This window comes from Ranitomeya imitator, chromosome 2 (genome assembly GCF_032444005.1).
Source record: "Ranitomeya imitator isolate aRanImi1 chromosome 2, aRanImi1.pri, whole genome shotgun sequence".
NCBI classification, from domain to species: domain Eukaryota; kingdom Metazoa; phylum Chordata; class Amphibia; order Anura; family Dendrobatidae; genus Ranitomeya; species Ranitomeya imitator.
In genome coordinates, this window is record NC_091283.1 from 629,903,692 (window position 1) to 629,924,272 (window position 20,581).

General features: G+C 42.5%; 1 protein-coding gene across 1 annotated transcript in view; it reads left to right on the forward strand.

Annotated features, from left to right (window-relative positions):
- LOC138666762 (zinc finger protein 665-like) overlaps positions 1–20,581 on the forward strand; it is a 136,214-nt gene that overhangs the window by 63,866 nt on the left and 51,767 nt on the right. The window contains exon 8 of the mRNA XM_069754937.1: positions 3,843–4,750. Coding sequence (XP_069611038.1) covers positions 3,843–4,750 — 908 coding nt within the window. The remainder of the gene's footprint in view (positions 1–3,842; positions 4,751–20,581) is intronic.

Here is a 20,581-nt window from a genome sequence, read left to right on the forward strand (position 1 = left end):
GATTGAAACTGTGATAGTAAGGCAGATTGATCTGAGGTTGAGGTATTAGGGGTCTTGGTTGTTAAAGCTGGAATCATTTCAGAGTCCGCACCCTCAGGTATAGACGAGTTAGAGGATTCTGACTGGGAGAAGGGGCCAGAAGACATATCGCCGTCCAGATCTGTTAAAGCGGCAAATCTGTTGCTGGGTTGTTTTGAGCTAGCTCTGCGTGCTTTAGGCATGAGGGCGAGTTGAGTAGGAAAGGGCCTCCGTGGTGCTTATCCCGTTCAAGGAAAGAGGGTCAGTAGGAGGGCATATTGCAGAGCGACCCCTAGCGGATATAGGGGGGGCACTTTAAGGCATTACAAAAGTCTTAAGGTGTATTATAAGCTGGGCTTATTTGGGGTGGAGACGTGGCGGAGGATTGTCAGAGATAAATACCAACTGCGATGGGAGGGTTGGTATGATGGTATATAGCCGAGAGGAGGATTTTTTAAGTAATCCTCATAATGTGCACGGAATTAGAGCTCAACATGGACACTAGGTGTCGCTATTGTATCAGTGAAGACGGTTGGTGACCAGCTGAGTCTTTTTTGTGTATTATAGAATGTATCACCAGTTCTTAGATTGAGCACTAGGTGTCACCAAACGTCTTTCTTCTAGGGCACCCTCTTTATCCCACTGTATATGACACTTTAGTGGAATGCAGACAGAATTAGCCTAGCATGCCAGAGTATACTTGTATAGCTCAATGTAGCTATGGAGCCTGCAGGCTCAGCAAAACAGTGCACTGTAAAGTCAGTAAATTGTTGCAATTATGACCCCAGGGGAGAGGAGGGTCAGGGAAGCAAGGCTGAGAACCAAAAGAGTCCAGCATACAGTATACAGTATCTCTGTTCAATGCACTCCCTTCCTCTCTGCAGCGTAATGAGAGATAACAGTAGCCCCAGCGATAGGAGACAACAGAAACTCAGCAGGGTGAGTGATAAGTTGGATCTCTAGCAGGTTTATCCTCGTGCAGGCTGAGGGAGCAGAGGGGAGGAGCACAGACAATAATGCAGACTAATGCAGACGCTGGGAGCCGGCCAGAGTTTATGTAGTTAATGAGGGAGCACGGGTCCCCATCTCTCAGGGCACTCAGGGCACACACTGCACATTCCCCCTCTCATACCTCCAGGATTTCCAGCTAGTCCGTCCAGAGCCAAGTACCAGCACTCCGAGTCCCTCTCCTTCCAGGTGCACTGTTAGAAAATGGCTGCCGCCTCATGCAGACACTGCTCTCCACCAAGGTATCTCTCCTAGGCACCCTAATCTTAGTGGTTGGACAGAGCCTGCGCCACCAAGAGCTTCTGGTTCCGACATCTTCTCCATTACCAGCAACACCTGCAGAATTAATAAGGCGGCTTCTGGTGACAGAAGCAGATGTCGCAGGAGCAGATCCCAGAGGAGATGGGCAAACCATTTGCAGAAGCCCTAACTTGACAAAATGGCAGAAAACTAGAGCAGTAGAAATCTCCATAAAGTGACTAAATTTGGGAAATTATAATCCTCAGTGAATTAATCTGTAGGTGTAGTAACTATTTTGATTTCTAAGGCAATTTATGGAAATTGGCACACAGTGGATGTTGGAGAGTGAAAATTGCAAATATAACATTTTATTACCCAACACAGTGTCCAGATTGTGCTCCAGTAGACACACACAGTAAATTAAGGGCTTCCTCTCACTTTAGTAAAGCCAAATACAGTCATGGCCAAAAGTATTAACACCCCTGCAATTCTGTCAGATAATACGCAGTTTCTTCCTGAAAATGATTGCAATCACAAATTCTTTGGTATTATTATCTTCATTTAATTTGTCTTAAATGAAAAAAACACAAAAAGAATTGTCCTAAAGCCAAATTGGATATAATTCCACACCAAATATAAAAAAGGGGGTGGACAAAAGTATTGGCACCATTCGAAAAATCATGTGATGCTTCTCTAATTTGTGTAATTAACAGCACCTGTAACTTACCTGTGGCACCTAACAGGTGTTGGCAATAACTAAATCACTTACAGCCAGTTGACATGGATTAAAGTTGACCCAACCTCTGTCCTGTGTCCTTGTGTGTACCACATTGAGCATGGAGAAAAGAAAGAAGACCAAAGAACTGACTGAGGACTTGAGAAACCAAATTGTGTGGAAGCATGAGCAATCTCAAGGCTGCAAGTCCATCTCCAAAGACCTGAATGTTCCTGTGTCTACCGTGCGCAGTGTCATCACGAAGTTTAAAGCCCATGGCACTGTGGCTAACCTCCCTAGATGTGGATGGAAAAGAAAAATTGACAAGAGATTTCAACACAAGATTGTGCGGATGTTGGATAAAGAAACTAGACTAACATCCAAACAAGTTCAAGCTGCCCTGCAGTCCGAGGGTACAACAGTGTCGACCCGTACTACCAGTGTCAACCCGGCGTCTGAATGAAAAGGGACTGTATGGTAGGAGACCCAGGAAGACCCAACTTCTTACCCCGAGACATAAAAAAGCCTGGCTGGAGTTTGCCAAAACTTACCTGAAAAAGCCTAAAACGTTTTGGAAGAATGTTCTCTGGTCAGATGAGACAAAAGTAGAGCTTTTTGGGCAAAGGCATCAACATAGAGTTTACAGGAGAAAAAAAAAGAGGCATTCAAAGAAAAGAACACGGTCCCTACAGCCAAACATGGCGGAGGTTCCCTGATGTTTTGGGGTTGCTTTGCTGCCTCTGGCACTGGACTGCTTGACCGTGTGCATGGCATTATGAAGTCTGAAGACAACCAACAAATTTTGCAGCATAATGTAGGGCCCAGTGTGAGAAAGCTGGGTCTCCCTCAGAGGTCATGGGTCTTCCAGCAGGACAATGACCCAAAACACACTTCAAAAAGCACTAGAAAATGGTTTGAGAGAAAGCACTGGAGACTTCTAAGGTGGCCAGCAATGAGTCCAGACCTGAATCCCATAGAACACCTGTGGAGAGATCTAAAAATGGCAGTTTGGAGAAGGCACCCTTCAAATATCAGGGACCTGGAGCAGTTTGCCAAAGAAGAATGGTCTAAAATTCCAGCAGAGCATTGTAAGAAACTCATTAATGGTTACCGGAAGCGGTTGGTCGCAGTTATTTTGGCTAAAGGTTGTGCAACCAAGTTTTAGGCCGAGGGTGTCAATACTTTTGTCTGGCCCATTTTTGTAGTTTTGTGTGAAATGATCAATGTTTTGCTTTTTTCTTCATTCTCTTTTGTGTTTTTTTCATTTATGACAAATTAAATGAAGATAATAATACCAAAGAATTTGTGATTGCAATCATTTTCAGGAAGAAACTGAGTATTATCTGACAGAATTGCAGGGGTGTCAATACTTTTGGCCATGACTGTACATGGATTCTAAATGTAGTTTGGGCACACTACAATGCTCAGAAGCGAGGGGGAGATTTGACCTTGGGAGGTAGGATATTGCTGGATTGAATTGTGGAAGCCATTTTGCTTTTTTAAGAGCCTTTGGGCCACTAATGATGTGGGAACCTCTGTTTTTCCACTGACAGATAATGGACCGGAGTGGGTGACTTGTTTTTGTGAGATGAGTACAAGTTTTTAGTAGTTTTATTTTTTGCCTACATAACATTGTTTGGTGGCTTTTTATTCTATATTTAGGAGGCAGAATGAATAAACAGTTGAACACCACGCTCTACTGGTTCATCCTATGAGGTTTTCTATTAGACTGTGAGCTGTCGTTTTCTTGGTGAATAATTAAATATTTTACATAACTTGCCATTTTTACAGTTTAAGTAGAAATGTTAAAAAATGAAAAAATTCCAGGATGTTTTATTAAATAATATTTTATTCTTAGCAGATGACTGTACCAGGAAATCAGAGGGACAGCTGACATCTTCAATTTTTAAATCAGATGATCTTGAGATCACACAGGATACAAGTGAAGTGAGTGCCATTACTACAGATATAATATCCCTTCACAGCAAAGATCTGACATCTGATCCTTTGAAACAGGTCCTGTCTTCTGATTCATTACCGACTACTAAGGAAAATCAAAGACACAAAATTAACATTAAAAAACGAAGTGCTCCAGAAGCAAAGAAGCCATTTTTACATTCGAAATGTGGAAATGGTTTTCCCCTCGAAAAGTCTTTTCTTAAGATTCACACAGCAGATAATAGATTTTCTTGTTCCAAATGTGGGAAATCTTTTAACCAGAAATCATATCTTGCTAAACACCAGAGAATCCACACAGGGGAGATTTTTTTTTGTTCAGACTGTGGGAAATGCTTTAACCAGAAATCATATTTTGTTAAGCATCAGAGGACCCACACAGGGGAGAAGCCTTTTTCGTGTTCAGAATGTGAGAAATGGTTTAACCGGAAATCAAATTTGGTTATACACCAGAGAACCCACACAGGGGAGAAGCCTTTTTTCTGTTCAGAATGTGGAAAATGTTTTACAGATACATCAAGTCTTATCAGACATCAGAGAACTCACACAGGAGTGAAGCCTTATTCATGTTCAGAATGTGGGAAATCTTTTAACCGGAAAACGCATCTTACTAGACACCAGAAAACCCACACAGGGGAGAAGCCTTTTTCATGTTCAGAATGTGGGAAATGTTTTAACCGGAAAGTGCATCTTGCTAGACACCTGAGAACCCACACAGGGGAGAAGCCTTTTTCATGTGAAGAATGTGGGAAATGTTTTGTGACAAAATCATCTTTTCTTAGTCACCAGAGCTATCACATAGGGTACACGGGGTAGAAGCCTTTTTCATGTTCAGAATGTCAATGTTTTAACTGAAAAATGTACCTTCTTAAAGAAGTTGTCAACTTCTAGGTAACCTCTTGTCATTCCTCATGTTTGGGCTCGTTATAGTAAAATCACTCATACTCGCTTTCCTTGCCAGCGCCGTTCCAGCGGACTTGCATTCCCAGGGCTCATGTGAGGTTGTTACATCACATGAGCCCTGTGCTCAAGGCCAGCTTCACTGTTTCGCCTTCAGATATGTTGAACATCAACAGGAAGCCAGGGGTTTGGCTTCTCTCCAATTTCCTTTAAATGTTCGATTTGTTCAAAGGTGGTGATAGTGATACTATTGCTGATTGGGCGCAGGGCTCACATTATGTAACAACTTCACATGAGCTCCAGGTACCAACACCACTGGAAGGGCCTCTGTATGGGAGGTTTGTATAATTGTTTTGATTTTAACAGACTCAAACCTGAGGAATGATGAGAAGGGGTTGTCCTTTAGAATATGTGCACACGTCAGGATTTCTTGCAGAAATTTCCTGACAAAAAAAAACAGACATTTCTGCCAGAAATCTGCATGCTTTTTTTGCGCGGTTTTTACTAGTTTTTTCGCGTTTTTCCCCAATGCATTAAATAGCGGGAAAAACGCAAAAAATCTGCAAAATTAATGAACATGCTGCTTTTTTTTACAGCGATGTGTTTTTTTCACGGAAATAAAGGCATCATGTGCACAAAAATTGCGGAATGCATTCTAAATGATAGGATGCATATGTATGCATTATGTATGCAAAAAAAAAAAAACGCGAAAATTCCTGAATTATACCTAGAGTGTGAAGAATGAATTAGTGGAAAATCGTACTTTGTTGACGGGGAGAAACTATATATATATATATCTACAGTCATGGCCAAAAGTATTGACACCCCTGCAATTCTGTCAGATAATACTCATTTTCTTCCTGAAAATGATTGCAAACACAAATTATTTGGTATTAACTTCATTTAATTTGTCTTAAATGAAAAAGCACAAAAGAGAATGAAGCAAAAAGCAAAACATTGATCATTTCACACAAAACTCCAAAAATGGGCCAGACAAAAGTACTGGCACTCTCAGCCTAATACTTGGTTGCACAACCTTTAGCCAAAATAACTGCGACCAACCACTTCCGGTAACCATCAATGAGTTTCTTACAATGCTCTGCTGGAATTTTAGACCATTCTTCTTTGGCAAACTGCTCCAGGTCCCTGATATTTGAAGGGTGCCTTCTCCAAACTGCCATTTTTAGATCTCTCCACAGGTGTTCTATGGGATTCAGGTCTGGACTCATTGCTGGCCACCTTAGAAGTCTCCAGTGCTTTCTCTCAAACCATTTTCTAGTGCTTTGTGAAGTGTGTTTTGGGTCATTGTCCTGCTGGAAGACCCATGACCTCTGAGGGAGACCCAGCTTTCTCACACTGGGCCCTACATTATGCTGCAAAATTTGTTGGTAGTCTTCAGACTTCATAATGCCATGCACACAGTCAAGCAGTCCAGTGCCAGAGGCAGCAAAGCAACCCCAAAACATCAGGGAACCTCCGCCATGTTTGACTGTAGGGACCGTGTTTTCTTTGAATGCCTCTCTTTTTCTCCTGTAAACTCTATGTTGAAATCTTTGCCCAAAAAGCTCTACTTTTGTCTCATCTGACTAGAGAACATTCTTCCAAAATGTTTTAGGCTTTTTCAGGTATGTTTTGGCAAACTCCAGCCTGGCTTTTGTTATGTTTCGGGGTAAGAAGTGGGGTCTTCCTGGGTCTCCTACCATACAGTCCCTTTTCATTCAGACGCCGACGGATAGTATGGGTTGACACTGTTGTACCCTCGGACTGCAGGGCAGCTTGAACTTGCTTGGATGTTATTCGAGGTTCTTTATCCAACAGCCGCACAATCTTGCGTTGAAATCTCTTGTCAATTTTTCTTTTCCGTCCACATCTAGGGAGGTTAGCCACAGTGCCATGGGCTTTAAACTTCTTGATGACACTGCGCACGGTAGACACAGGAACATTCAGGTCTTTGGAGATGGACTTGTAGCCTTGAGATTGCTCATGCTTCCTCACAATTTGGTTTCTCAAGTCCTCAGACAGTTCTTTGGTCTTCTTTCTTTTCTCTATGCTCAATGTGGTACACACAAGGACACAGGACAGAGGTTGAGTTAACTTTAATCCATGTCAACTGGCTGCAAGTGTGATTTAGTTATTGCCAACACCTGTTAGGTGCCACAGGTAAGTTACAGGTGCTGTTAATTACACAAATTAGAGAAGCATCACATGATTTTTTGAACAGTGCCAATACTATTGTCCACCCCTTTTTTAATGTTTGGTGTGGAATTATATCCAATTTGGCTTTAGGACAATTTTTTTGTGTTTTTTTCATTTAAGACAAATTAAATTAAGATAATAATACCAAATAATTTGTGTTTGCAATCATTTTCAGGAAGAAAATGAGTATTATCTGACAGAATTGCAGGGGTGTCAATACTTTTGGCCATGACTGTGTGTGTGTGTATGTATGTGTGTGTGTATATATATATATATATATATATATATATATATATATATATATATATATAGTTGTTTTCAAATTGTAGAGAAACATATAGCAGTCATATGATTAAATGATAAAGGGAAATTACTTTAGAACTTACTGTATTTTGGGGGATATAAGAAACACTTTTAGCAAGAAAAAAATAAAAAAAATCTGCCTAATAAGTAATTGCATCTTATAGACCAGATGCAGTTTCCTGTGACAGAGGAGAGCAATGAGGCCCATGTCCTTTCTGATCACTGAAAGAACTGCTATCTCTCCTCCTGCCCCATACTTATATAACTGCTTGGTGAGAGCTGGAGAGGAAGGTCCCCAGATCTTCAGAAAGGCTGCACTTCCTGAGTGAGCAGCTGAAGGACCTTTCAGATCATGTAATCAATCACATGACCTGGAAGGAACTGCAAATGGGGTAATGTGTATATACAGTGTATGTGTATTCAAGAGTTGTGTGTGTATGTAAATATGCAGCAGAGCTGTGTATATGTAAATGTCCGTATGTAGCAGAGCTGTGTGTGTATGTAGCAGAGCTGTGTGTATGTAAATGTGATGAGAAGAAATTACTGGTGTGAGAACGAGCACTGCCAGTCATTGCAGGAAGGATTCCAAACATGAGATTAGGTGAATAGAAATCAAATTTTATTTTGCTACTCATTTCGGGGCTATAACTGGCTCCTTCATCAGGTGGCTGTTTATTAATGTCCGTGCAGTGAAGTTGTATGTGAATAAAACACAAGATACAGAGAAACACTAACAATAGATTTATTATGTCCATATTCTACCATAGTGCATTAAAATGTGTACTATTCACCCCTCCACTTTACACCTTCAGGGAAGATTTTTTTTTTAAACTATACATTTTTATTTAGAAATAAAATGTTAAATATTACAACATAATAACAATAAAAGAATTGAAATTTGACATGACATTGTGTTCAGTATAATTCTTTGGTCATCCTGTTTACAGCGACATAAGATAACAATAAATTATTGGGGGTTAGGGTGTTAATAGAGTGATGACAATAAATCTGTATTAAAAGTTATGATATAACGTTGAAATATCACATACAGAATATAATTGTCCAAATAGACAGACAAATGTTCCTTTTTTGAGAAATTGCAATATATTGTTAGGTGAGGCTATTGTCTTTTCTGATAAGCTATTTTCATTAATCAATGCGGTGATTTCCGCCAGTGGACAGCATTTCGGGATCTTTCAATAGCTAGGTATTGTAACTCTTGATGCAATGATAATATGTACTATCACTGTATGTATTTAATAGGGGAATATATCCAAGCCAATTGTAAGTAATGCTTGTTCTGATTATTGAAATGCCACAGAATTGAGATATTAGATGGTTGCTGGTTTCCCATAGACGTCTGACTTTATTCCAGTTCCACCATATGTCATCTGCTCTGGTGTCTCTACATCTCCAACATACAGTGGAGAAAATAAATACCGTAATTGATACACTAATGATTTTGCTAATTTTCCCACCTAGAATGAATGTAGAGGGCTGTAATTTTTATCGTAGGTACACTTCGTGAGAGACAGAATCTAAAAACTGGCCCTTGACACTAAAATTGAGTTTTAGCCACCTAGTTTGGTTGACAATTACTGCTTGTTGTCAAAAGATATTAAAATAAAAAAAGAAAAAGATCAATGCATGGAAATGTTAATTTAAAACAAAAGTCAATGCCTGACTTTTTGGCTTGATCTTCTGACTGCTTGACATAGGTGATATACATTGATTCCCTACAGCTCTTATTGGTGCTTTTACCATAATGATTCTTTAGTTACTTTATTACAATTTTACCTATAGGCTACCACCCCTTCATTCATAGGTTATCATACCTGGGGCTCTTTATCACCTTGCCCTTATATACATACGCGACTTATATACATATATTGTATGCATGTCTCTATATCCTAACAGTTTATGGGGGTTTTGTTGGGCCCAACTGTTTACATGTGCTTGTTTACCGTCTTTGGGGACGTCCACTTTCGGTCTTATATGCTATTTTTTACTTTGCAAATTATACGGCTTTCAAATTTTGATTCCACTATAAAATTTTGGATATTGTCTATTGATATCTGCCTTGTTTTGCCAGAGTTGTACAGTATAATTGTGGACCGTCCCATTTATTGTCTACTTACAGTGGGGCAAAAAAGTATTTAGTCAGTCAGCAATAGTGCAAGTTCCACCACTTAAAAAGATGAGAGGCGTCTGTATTTTACATCATAGGTAGACCTCAACTATGTGAGACAAACTGAGAAAAAAAAATCCAGAAAATCACATTGTCTGTTTTTTTATCATTTTTTTTGCATATTATGGTGGAAAATAAGTATTTGGTCAGAAACAAACAATCAAGATTTCTGGCTCTCACAGACCTGTAACTTCTTCTTTAAGAGTCTCCTCTTTCCTCCACTCATTACCTGTAGTAATGGCACCTGTTTAAACTTGTTATCAGTATAAAAAGACACCTGTGCACACCCTCAAACAGTCTGACTCCAAACTCCACTATGGTGAAGACCAAAGAGCTGTCAAAGGACACCAGAAACAAAATTGTAGCCCTGCACCAGGCTGGGAAGACTGAATCTGCAATAGCCAACCAGCTTGGAGTGAAGAAATCAACAATGGGAGCAATAATTAGAAAATGGAAGACATACAAGACCACTGATAATCTCCCTCGATCTGGGGCTCCACGCAAAATCCCACCCCGTGGGGTCAGAATGATCACAAGAACGGTGAGCAAAAATCCCAGAACCACGCGGGGGGACCTAGTGAATGAACTGCAGAGAGCTGGGACCAATGTAACAAGGCCTACCATAAGTAACACACTACACCACCATGGACTCAGATCCTGCAGTGCCAGACGTGTCCCACTGCTTAAGACAGTACATGTCCGGGCCCGTCTGAAGTTTGCTAGAGAGCATTTGGATGATCCAGAGGAGTTTTGGGAGAATGTCCTATGGTCTGATGAAACCAAACTGGAACTGTTTGGTAGAAACACAACTTGTCGTGTTTGGAGGAAAAAGAATACTGAGTTGCATCCATCAAACACCATACCTACTGTAAAGCATGGTGGTGGAAACATCATGCTTTGGGGCTGTTTCTCTGCAAAGGTGCCAGGACGACTGATCCGGGTACATGAAAGAATGAATGGGGCCATGTATCGTGAGATTTTGAGTGCAAACCTCCTTCCATCAGCAAGGGCATTGAAGATGAAACGTGGCTGGGTCTTTCAACATGACAATGATCCAAAGCACACCGCCAGGGCAACGGAGTGGCAACATAAGAAGCATTTCAAGGTCCTGGAGTGGCCTAGCCAGTCTCCAGATCTCAACCCTATAGAAAACCTTTGGAGGGAGTTGAAAGTCTGTGTTGCCAAGCGAAAAGCCAAATACATCATGGCTCTAGAGATCTGCATGGAGGAATGGGCCAACATACCAACAACAGTGTGTGGCAACCTTGTGAAGACTTACAGAAAACGTTTGACCTCTGTCATTGTCAACAAAGGATATATTACAAAGTATTGAGATGAAATTTTGTTTCTGACCAAATACTTATTTTCCACCATAATATGCAAATAAAATGATAAAAAAACAGACAATGTGATTTTCTGGATTTTTTTTTCTCAGTTTGTCTCCCATAGTTGAGGTCTACCTATGATGTAAATTACAGACGCCTCTCATCTTTTTAAGTGGTGGAACTTGCACTATTGCTGACTGACTAAATACTTTTTTGCCCCACTGTATATTACAGTCTTTATTGACTTTTCTATGGATTAATCCCAGGGATGTGGTTGTGTTGTTTTTGTATTGTTTTTAAATGTTTTTAATCATTTTTGGGTGTTTGTGTATGTCACGGAGTTAATAAATTTATACCTTTTTGCAAAAAATTTTTTTTTCTGGAGTGCACCATTTCCATGCATTGACCTTTTTCTTTTTTCTGGCACATTTCCCTTCATACATGGTGCTGTACCCGTCTATAGGTCATTTACACCTATTGGTGTAGTGCACCCTATACTTTTTGTAGTCCCTCAAGATATTAAAATAAAAACTATAAACAAAAAAGCCAAACGGCGCTCAAAACCAATAATACAGTGCCTTGCAAAAGTATTTGGCTTCCTGGAACTTTTCAACCTTTTCCCGCATATCATGCTTCAAACCTAAAGATACCAAATGTAAATTTTTGGTGAAGAATCAAAAACAAGTGGAACACAATTGCGAAGCTGAACGAAATTTATTGGTTATTTTAAATTTTTGTGAGAAATGAAAAACTGAAAAGTGGGGCGTGCAATATTAATGAGCCCTTTACTTTCAGTGCAGAAAACTGATTTTGTGGATCTCTGAATGATCCATTGTTGTCCTAAATGCCTAATGATGATAAATATAAGACACCTGTGTGTAATCAAGTCTCCGTATAAATGCACCTGCTCTGTGATAGTCTCAGGGTTCTGTTTGAAGCAGAGAGAGCATTATGAAGACCAAGGAACACAACAGGCAGGTCCGTGATACTGTTGTGAAGTTTAACCCCTTAGCGACCGCCGATACGCCTTTTAACGGCGGCCGCTAAGGGTACTTAAACCACAGCGCTGTTAATTAACGGCGCTGTGGAAAAAGTAAATAGCGCCCCCCAGAGTCGGATTTTCTCCGGGGTCTCGGCTGCCAGGGGTAGCCGAGACCCCAGAGAACATGATTCGGGTTTTTTTTTACCGACCCCGCTTGTTGTGAATTCTGTGGCAGAGCTCCCTCCTGTGGTCACAAGTGGTACTTCGGCTGGTTCTCTCTGTGAGCTTCCGTTGGTGGAGGAAAGTGGTACTGCGGCTTCTGAGTTTCCTTCCTCAGGTGTGTGGTGAAGTCGTTAGGTGCTGCTCTATTTAACTCCACCTAGTGCTTTGATCCTGGCCTCCAGTCAATGTTCTAGTATTGGACCTGTTTCCTCCTGGATCGTTCCTGTGGCCTGCTGCTCTGCATAGCTAAGTTCCTCTTTGCTATTCGTTTGCTGTTTTTTTCTGTCCAGCTTGTCAATTTGTTTTTTACTGCTTGCTGGAAGCTCTGGGACGCAGAGGGTGTACCTCCGTGCCGTTAGTTCGGTACGGAGGGTCTTTTTGCCCCCTTTGCGTGGTTTTTGTAGGGTTTTGTGTTGACCGCAAAGTTACCTTTCCTATCCTCGCTCTGTTCAGAAAGTTGGGCCTCACTTTGCTAAATCTATTTCATCTCTACGTTTGTCTTTTCATCTTAACTCACAGTCATTATATGTGGGGGCTGCCTTTTCCTTTGGGGTATTTCTCTGAGGCAAGGTAGGCTTATTTTCTATCTTCAGGCTAGCTAGTTTCTCAGGCCGTGCCGAGTTGCATAGGGAGCGTTAGGCGCAATCCACGGCTGCCTTTAGTGTGGTTGGAGAGGATTAGGGATTGCGGTCAACAGAGTTCCCACGTCTCAGAGCTCGTTCTTGTTTTTTGGGTTATTGCCAGGTCACTGTATGTGCGCTGACCTCTATGTCCATTGTGGTACTGAATTACCTTTCATAACACCCGCTTTTGCGATCGCCGGTAATTAACCGTTTACCGGCGATCGCAAAAAAAAAAACCGCGATTTCTTTTTAATTTCTCTGTCCTCCGATGTGATCGCACATCAGAGGACAGAGAAAAGGGGTCCCCGATCGCCCCCCGATACTCACCTGTCTCCCCCGATGCTCCTCGTGGCTCCCGATGGGCGCCACCATCTTCAAAATGGCGGGCGCATGCGCAGTGCGCCCGCCGGCCGGCCCCGGGAGAATCTTTGGGGTCTCGGCCGAGACCCCAAAGAGCATGATCGGGGTCGGGTTTACCGACCCCTGTTTTGCGATCGCAAAAAATTAACTGTAATTAACTGTTTACCGGCGACCGCAAAAAAAAAAAAAAAAGCAAAGTGTAATTCTCTGTCCTCTGATGTGATCGCACATCAGAGGACAGAGAAATAGGGGGATTCGGGGACCCTATTATACTTACCGGTGTCCCTGGGTCCTCCTGCTGCTCCTCCTGGCCGCCGGCATCTTCTGGGGAAAAGAAAATGGCGGGCGCATGCACAGTGCACCCGCCATCTGTCTCCATCTGCCGGCCGGCAGGAGAAGAGCAGTTGGGGCTAAAACTAGGGCTAGGGTTAGGGCTAGGGTTAAGGCTAGGGTTAGGGCTAAATTTAGGGTTAGGGTTGGGGCTAAATTTAGGGTTAGGGTTGGGGCTAAATTTAGGTTAGGGATGGCGCTAAATTTAGGGTTAGGGTTGGGGCTAAATTTAGGGTTAGGGATGGCGCTAAATTTAGGGTTAGGCTTCTTTCACACTTACGTCGGTACGGGGCCGTCGCAATGCATCGGCCCGACATACCGATGCACGTTGTGAAAATTGTGCACAACGTGGGCAGCGGATATAGTTTTTCAACGCATCCGCTGCCCAATCTATGTCCTGGGGAGGAGGGGGCGGAGTTACGGCCACGCATGCGCGGTCAGAAATGGCGGATGCGACGTACAAAAAAACGTTACATTGAACTTTTTTTGTGCTGACGGTCCGCCAAAACACTGATCCAGTGCACGACGAACGTGACGTGTGGCCATCCGTCACAATCCGTCCGCAAAACAAGTCTATGGGCAAAAAACGCATCCTGCGGGCACATTTGCAGGATCCGTTTCTTGTCCAAAACGACGGATTGCGACGGATGCCAAACAATGCAAGTGTGAAAGTAGCCTTAGGGTTGGGGCTAAAGTTAGGGCTAGGGTTGGGGCTAAGGTTAGGGTTAGAGTTGGGATTAGAGTTAGGGTTTGGATTAGGGTTGGTATTAGGGTTAGGGTTGGCATTAGGGTTACGCTTGGGATTAGGGTTAGGTTTGGGATTAGGGTTAAGGTTAGGGTTGTGATTAGGGGTGTATTGGGATTAGGGTTAGGTTTGAGGTTAGGGTTGAGATTAGGATTAGGGGTGTGTTGGATTTAGGGTTTTGATTAGGGTTATGGTTAGGGTTGACATTAGGGTTGTTTTGGGGGTAAGGGTTGTGATTATCGTTAGGGTTAGTGATTAGGATTATGGATCAGGTTGGGATTACGGTTAGGGGTGTGTTGGGGTTAGGGTTGGAGCTAGAATTGGGGGTTTAGGTACATCAGGGGGTCTCCAAACACGACAGCCAATTTTGCGCTCAAAAAGTCAAATGGTGCTCCCTCCCTTCTGAGCTCTGCCGTGTGCCCAAACAGTGGGTTACCCCAACATATGGGGCATCAAAGTACTCGGGAGAAATTGGACAACAACTTCTGGGGTCCAATTTCTCCTGTTACCTTTGTGAAAATAAAAACTAGGGGGCTACAAAATCTTTTTTGTGGAAAAAAAATATATTTTTTATTTTTATGACTCTGCATTATAAACTTCTGTGAAGCACTTGGGCATTCAAAGTTCTCACCACACATCTAGATAAGTTCCTTGGGGGGGTCTAGTTTCCAAAACGGGGTCACTTGTGGGGGGTTACTACTGTTTAGGTACATCAGGGGCTCTGCAAACGCAACATAACGCCCACAGGCCATTCTATCTGTCTGCATTCCAAAACGGCGCTCCTTCCTTCCGAGCTCTGCCGTGCGCCCAAACAGTGGTTTACCCCCACATATGGGGTACCAGCATACTCAGGACAAATTGGACAACAACTTTTGGGGTCCAATTTCTCTTGTTACCCTTGTGAAAATAAAAACTTGGGGGCTACAATATCTTTTTTGTGGAAAAATTTTTATTTTTTATTTTTATGACTCTGCATTCTAAACTTCTGTGAAGCACTTGGGCATTCAAAGTTCTCACCACACATCTAGATAAGTTCCATGGGGGGTCTAGTTTCCAAAATGGGGTCACTTGTGGGGGTTTCCACTGTTTAGGCACACCAGGGGCTCTGCAAACGCAACATGGCGTCCGATCTCAATTCCAGACAATTCTACATTGAAAAAGTAAAATGGCACTCCTTCCCTTCCAAGCTCTGCGGTGCGCCCAAACAGGGGTTTACCCTCACATATGGGGTATCGACGTATTCAGGAGAAATCGCACAACAACTTTTGTGGTCTAAGTTCTCCTGTTACCCTTGTGAAAATAAGAATTTGTGGGTGAAATATCGTTTTTGTGTAAACAAAAGCGTTTTTTTATTTTCACGGCTCTACGTTATAAACTTCCGTGAAGCACTTGGGGGTTCAAAGTGCTCACCACACATCTAGATAAGTTCCTTCAGGGGTCTAGTTTCCAAAATGGTGTCACTTGTGGGGAGTTTCCACTGTTTAGGTACATCAGGGGCTCTCTAAACGTGACATGGCGTCCGATCTCAATTCCAGCCAATTCTGCATTGAAAAAGTCAAACTGTGCTCCTTCACTTCCAAGTTCTGCGGTGCGCCCAAAAAGTGGTTTACCCCCACATATGGGGTATTGGCATATTCAGGAGAAATTGCATAATAAAATTTATTGTTACATTTCTGTTTTTTACACATGTGAAAATAAAAAAAATGGTTCTGAATTAAAATGTTTGCAAAAAAAAGTTAAATGTTCATTTTTTTCCTTCCACATTGTTTCAGTTCCTGTGAAGCACGTAAAGGGTAAATAAACTTCTTGAATGTGGTTTTGAGAACCTTGAGGGGTGTCGTTTTTAGAATGGTGTCACACTTCGCTATTTTCTATCATATAGACCCCTCAAAATGACTTCAAATGTGATGTGGTCCCTAAAAAAATGAGAAATTGCTGGTCAACTTTTAACCCTTATAACTCCCTAACAAAAAAAATTTTGTTTCCAAAATTGTGCTGATGTAAAGTAGACATGTGGGAAATGTTATTTATTAACTATTTTTCGTGACATATATCTCTCTGATTTAAGGGCATAACAATACAAAGTTTGAAAATTGCAAAATTTTAAAAATTTTCGCCATATTTCCGTTTTTTTCATAAATAATCGCAAGTAATATCGAAGAAATGTTACCACTAACATGAAGTACAATATGCCACGAAAAAACAATGTCAGAATCAGCGAGATCCGTTGAAGCGTTCCAGAGTTATAACCTCATAAAGTGACAGTGGTCAGAATTGTAAAAATTGGCTCGGTCATTAAGTACCAAATTGGCTCTGTCACTAAGGGGTTAAAACCAGATTTGGATACAAAATTATTTTCAAAACTTTAAACATGCCAAGGAGCACTGTGTAAGCGATCATATTGAAATGGAACCCTGCTCAACCCTGTTCCCCCAAAACCAGCTTCTCCATCATGACAGATCAGCTCTCCGCCCTTCTGTCAAGATCACACCTGACCACTTACACGCTTGACCCGCTACAGTCCCACCTCATCCCTAACCTTGCCACGGTCTTCATCCCAACCCTAACATACCTCTTCAACCTCTCACTCACAACAGGTGTCTTCCCCTTATTCTTCAAGCATGCCAAGATCACACCCATCCTCAAAAAGCCCTCCCTTGACCCATCCTCTGTGTCTAGCTATTGCCCGATATCTCTTCTCCCTTACGCCTCCAAATTACTGGAACAACATGTCCATCTTGAACTGTCCTCCCACCTCTCCTCTTGCTCCCTCTTTGACCCGTTACAATCTGGCTTCTAACCCCATCACTCAACTGAAACTGCCCTAACTGACGTCACCAATACATAGTAACATAGTTATTAAGGTTGAAGGAAGACTTTAAGTCCATCTAGTTCAACCCATAGCCTAACCTAACACGCCCTAACATGTTGATCCAGAGGAAGGCAAAAAAAACCCATGTGGCAAATAGTAAGCTCCACTTTGGGGAAAAAAATTATTTCCCGACTTCACATATGGCAATCAGACTAGTTCCCTGAATCAACGCCCTATCAAGGAATCTAGTATATATACCCTGCAACATTATACTTTTCAAGAAAGGTATCCAATCCCCTCTTAAATTTAAGTAATGAATCACTCATTACAACATCATACGGCAGAGAGTTCCATAGTATCACTGCTCTTACAGTAAAGAACCAACTAACTGACCTACTATCTGCCAAGAGCAAGCGACACTACTCTGTCCTCCTTCTCCTAGACCTGTCTTCTGCCTTTGACACTGTGGACCACTCCCTTCTGCTACAAATCCTCATCTCTTGGCATCACACACTTGGCCCTATTCTGAATCTCGTCATATCTGACAGACCGAACATTCAGTGTCTCCCTCCCTCACACCACCTCCTCACTTCACCCCTTGTCTGTCGGTGTTCCTCAAGGCTCTGTTCTAGGACCCCTACTCTTCTCCATCTACACCTTCAGCCTGGGACAGCTCATAGAATCCCACGGTTTGCAGTACCATCTCTACGCCGATGACACGCAGATCTACCTATCCGGACCTGACGTCACCTCCTTACCAAAATCCCACACTGTCTGTCTGCTGCCTTTTTTTTCTGCTCGCTTTCTAAAACTGAACATGGCCAAAACAGAATTCATCATCTTTCGCCCACCTCACTCTACCCCTCCACCAGACCTATCCATCAATGTTAATGGCTGCTCACTTTCCCCAGACCCACACGCCCGGTGCCTCGGGGTGATCCTCGACTCTGCCCCCTCTTTCAAACGACATATCCAAGCCCGTGCCTCCTCCTGCCATCTCAAACTCAAAAATATTTCCCGCATCTGCTCATTCCTTGACCGCAACACCACAAAAACACTAGTGCATGCCCTTATCATCTCCCGCCTTGACTACTGCAACCTCCTACTCTCTGGCCTCCCCTCTAGTACTCTGGCACCACTCCAATCCATCCTACACTCTTCTGTCCAACTAATCTACCTGTTTCCCCATTATTCCCCAGCCTCTCCATTATGCCAAGCCCTTCACTGGCTTCCTATCGCCCAGAGACTCCAGCTCAAAACCCTTACAATGACATAAAATACCATCCACAACCTGTCTCCTTTATACATCTGTGACATGGTCTCCTGGTACTTACCTAAACGAAACCTCCGATCATTTCAAGATCTCCTTCTCTACTCCCCTCTCATCTCTTCTTCCCATAACCGTATCCAAGACTTCTCCCGTGCTTCCCCCATACTTTGGAACTCTCTACCCCAACACATCAGACTCTCGCCTACCATAGAAACTTTCAAAAAGAACCTTAAGACTCACCTCTTCCGACAAGCCTACAGCCTGCAGTGATCCTCAACCTACTGAACTGCCACACAACCAGCTCTACCCTCTCCTAGTGTTTCCTCACCCATCCCCTGCAGACTGTGAGCCCTCGCGGGCAGGGTCCTCCCTCCTTATGTACCTGTGTGCCTTGTTTTTTGCTCATGTTTAATGTATTTGTCTATATTTGCCCCCTTTTCACATGTAAAGCGCCACGGAATAAATGTTGCTATAAAAATGCATAATAAAATAATAATGATAATAATAAAATGGAAGGACTATCATATCACTGCAAATCTACCAAGAGCCAGCCGTCCCTCTAAACTTTAATCTCAAACAAGGAGAAGACTGATCAGAGATGCAGCCAAGAGGCCCATGATCACTCTGGATGAACTGCAGAGATCTACAGCTGAGGTGGGACAGTCTGTCCATAGGACAACAATCAGTCATACACTGCACAAATCTGGCCTTTATGGAATAGTGGCAAGTATAAAGCCATTTCTCAAAGATATCCATAAAAGTGTCATTTAAAGTTTGCAACAAGCCACATGGGAGACTGTTGTGAATTCTGTGGCTGAATTCACTCCTGTGGTCACAAGTGGTACTGCAGCTTCTGGGCTTCCTCCCTCAGGTGTTCTGGTGAGCTCGTTGGCTGCTTTGTTATTTAACTCCACCTCATTCTGTCTTCCTTGCTCCTTGTCAATGTTCCTGTGTTGGATCTGAGCTTCTGGATCTTTCCTGTGACCTGCTGCTCTGCTTAGATAAGTGCTTCTTTGCTTTTGTTGCTGTTTTTTCTGTCCAGCTTGTCTATTCGTTTTTGCTGGAAGCTCTGAGACGCAAAGGGTGTACCGCCGTGCCGTTAGTTCGGCACGGTGGGTCTTTTTGCCCCCTTTGCGTGGTTTTTTGCTTTAGGGTTTTTTGTAGACTGCAAAGTTCTCTTTGCTATCCTCGCTCTATCTAGAATATCGGGCCTCACTTTGCTGAATCTATTTCATCCCTACGTTTTGTCTTTTCATCTTGCTAACAGTCATTATATGTGGGGGGCTGCCTTTTCCTTTGGGGTATTTCTCTGAGGCAAGTCAGGCTTGTATTTCTATCTTCAGGCTAGTCAGTTCCTCAGGCTGTGCCGAGTTGCATAGGTAGTGTCAGGCGCAATCCACAGCTGCCTTTAGTTGTGTTTAGGATAGGTTCAGGTATTGCGGTCTACAGAGATTCCACGTCTCAGAGCTCGTTCTATTGTTTTTGTGTTATTATCGGATCACTGTATGTGCTCTGATTGCTGGCACACTGTGTCACTGGATTGCCTACATAACAGGAGACACACCAAACATGTGGAAGAAGGTGCTCTGGTCAGATGAAACCAAAATCGAACTTTTTGGCAACAATGCCAAAAGTTATGTTTGGCGTAAAGGCAACACAGCTCATCACCCTGAACACACCATCCCCACTGTCAAACATGGTGGTGGCAGCATCATGGTTTGGGCCTGCTTTTCTTCAGCAGGGACAGGGAAGATGGTTAAAATTGATGGGAAGATGGATGGAGCCAAATACAGGACCATTCTTGAAGAAAACCTGTTGGAGTCTGCAAAAGACCTGAGACTGGGACAGAGATTTGTCTTCCAACAAGACAATGATCCCAAACATAAAGCAAAATCTACAATGGAATGGTTCACAAATAAAGGTATTCAGGTGTTAGAATGGCCAAGTCAAAGTCCAAACCTCAATCCAATCGAGAATCTGTGGAAAGAGATGAAAACTGGTGTTCACAAATGATCTCCATCAAACCTCACTGAGCTCGAGCTGTTTGCCAAGGAAGAATGGGCTAGAATTTCAGTCTCTCGATGTACAAAACTGATAGAGACATACCCCAAGCGACTTGCAGCTGTAATTGCAGCAAAAGGTGGCGCAACAAAGTATTAAGATAAAGGGGCCGAATAATATTGCACGCCCCACTTTTCAGTTTTTGAATTTCCACAAAAATGTAAAATAATCAATACATTTCGTTCAACTTCACAATTGTGTTCCACTTGTTGTTGATTCTTCACCAAAAAATTACATTTGGTATCTTTATGTTTGAAGCGTGATATGTGGGAAAAGGTTGAAAAGTTCCAGGGAGAAGAATACTTTGGCAAGGCACTGTATATTACT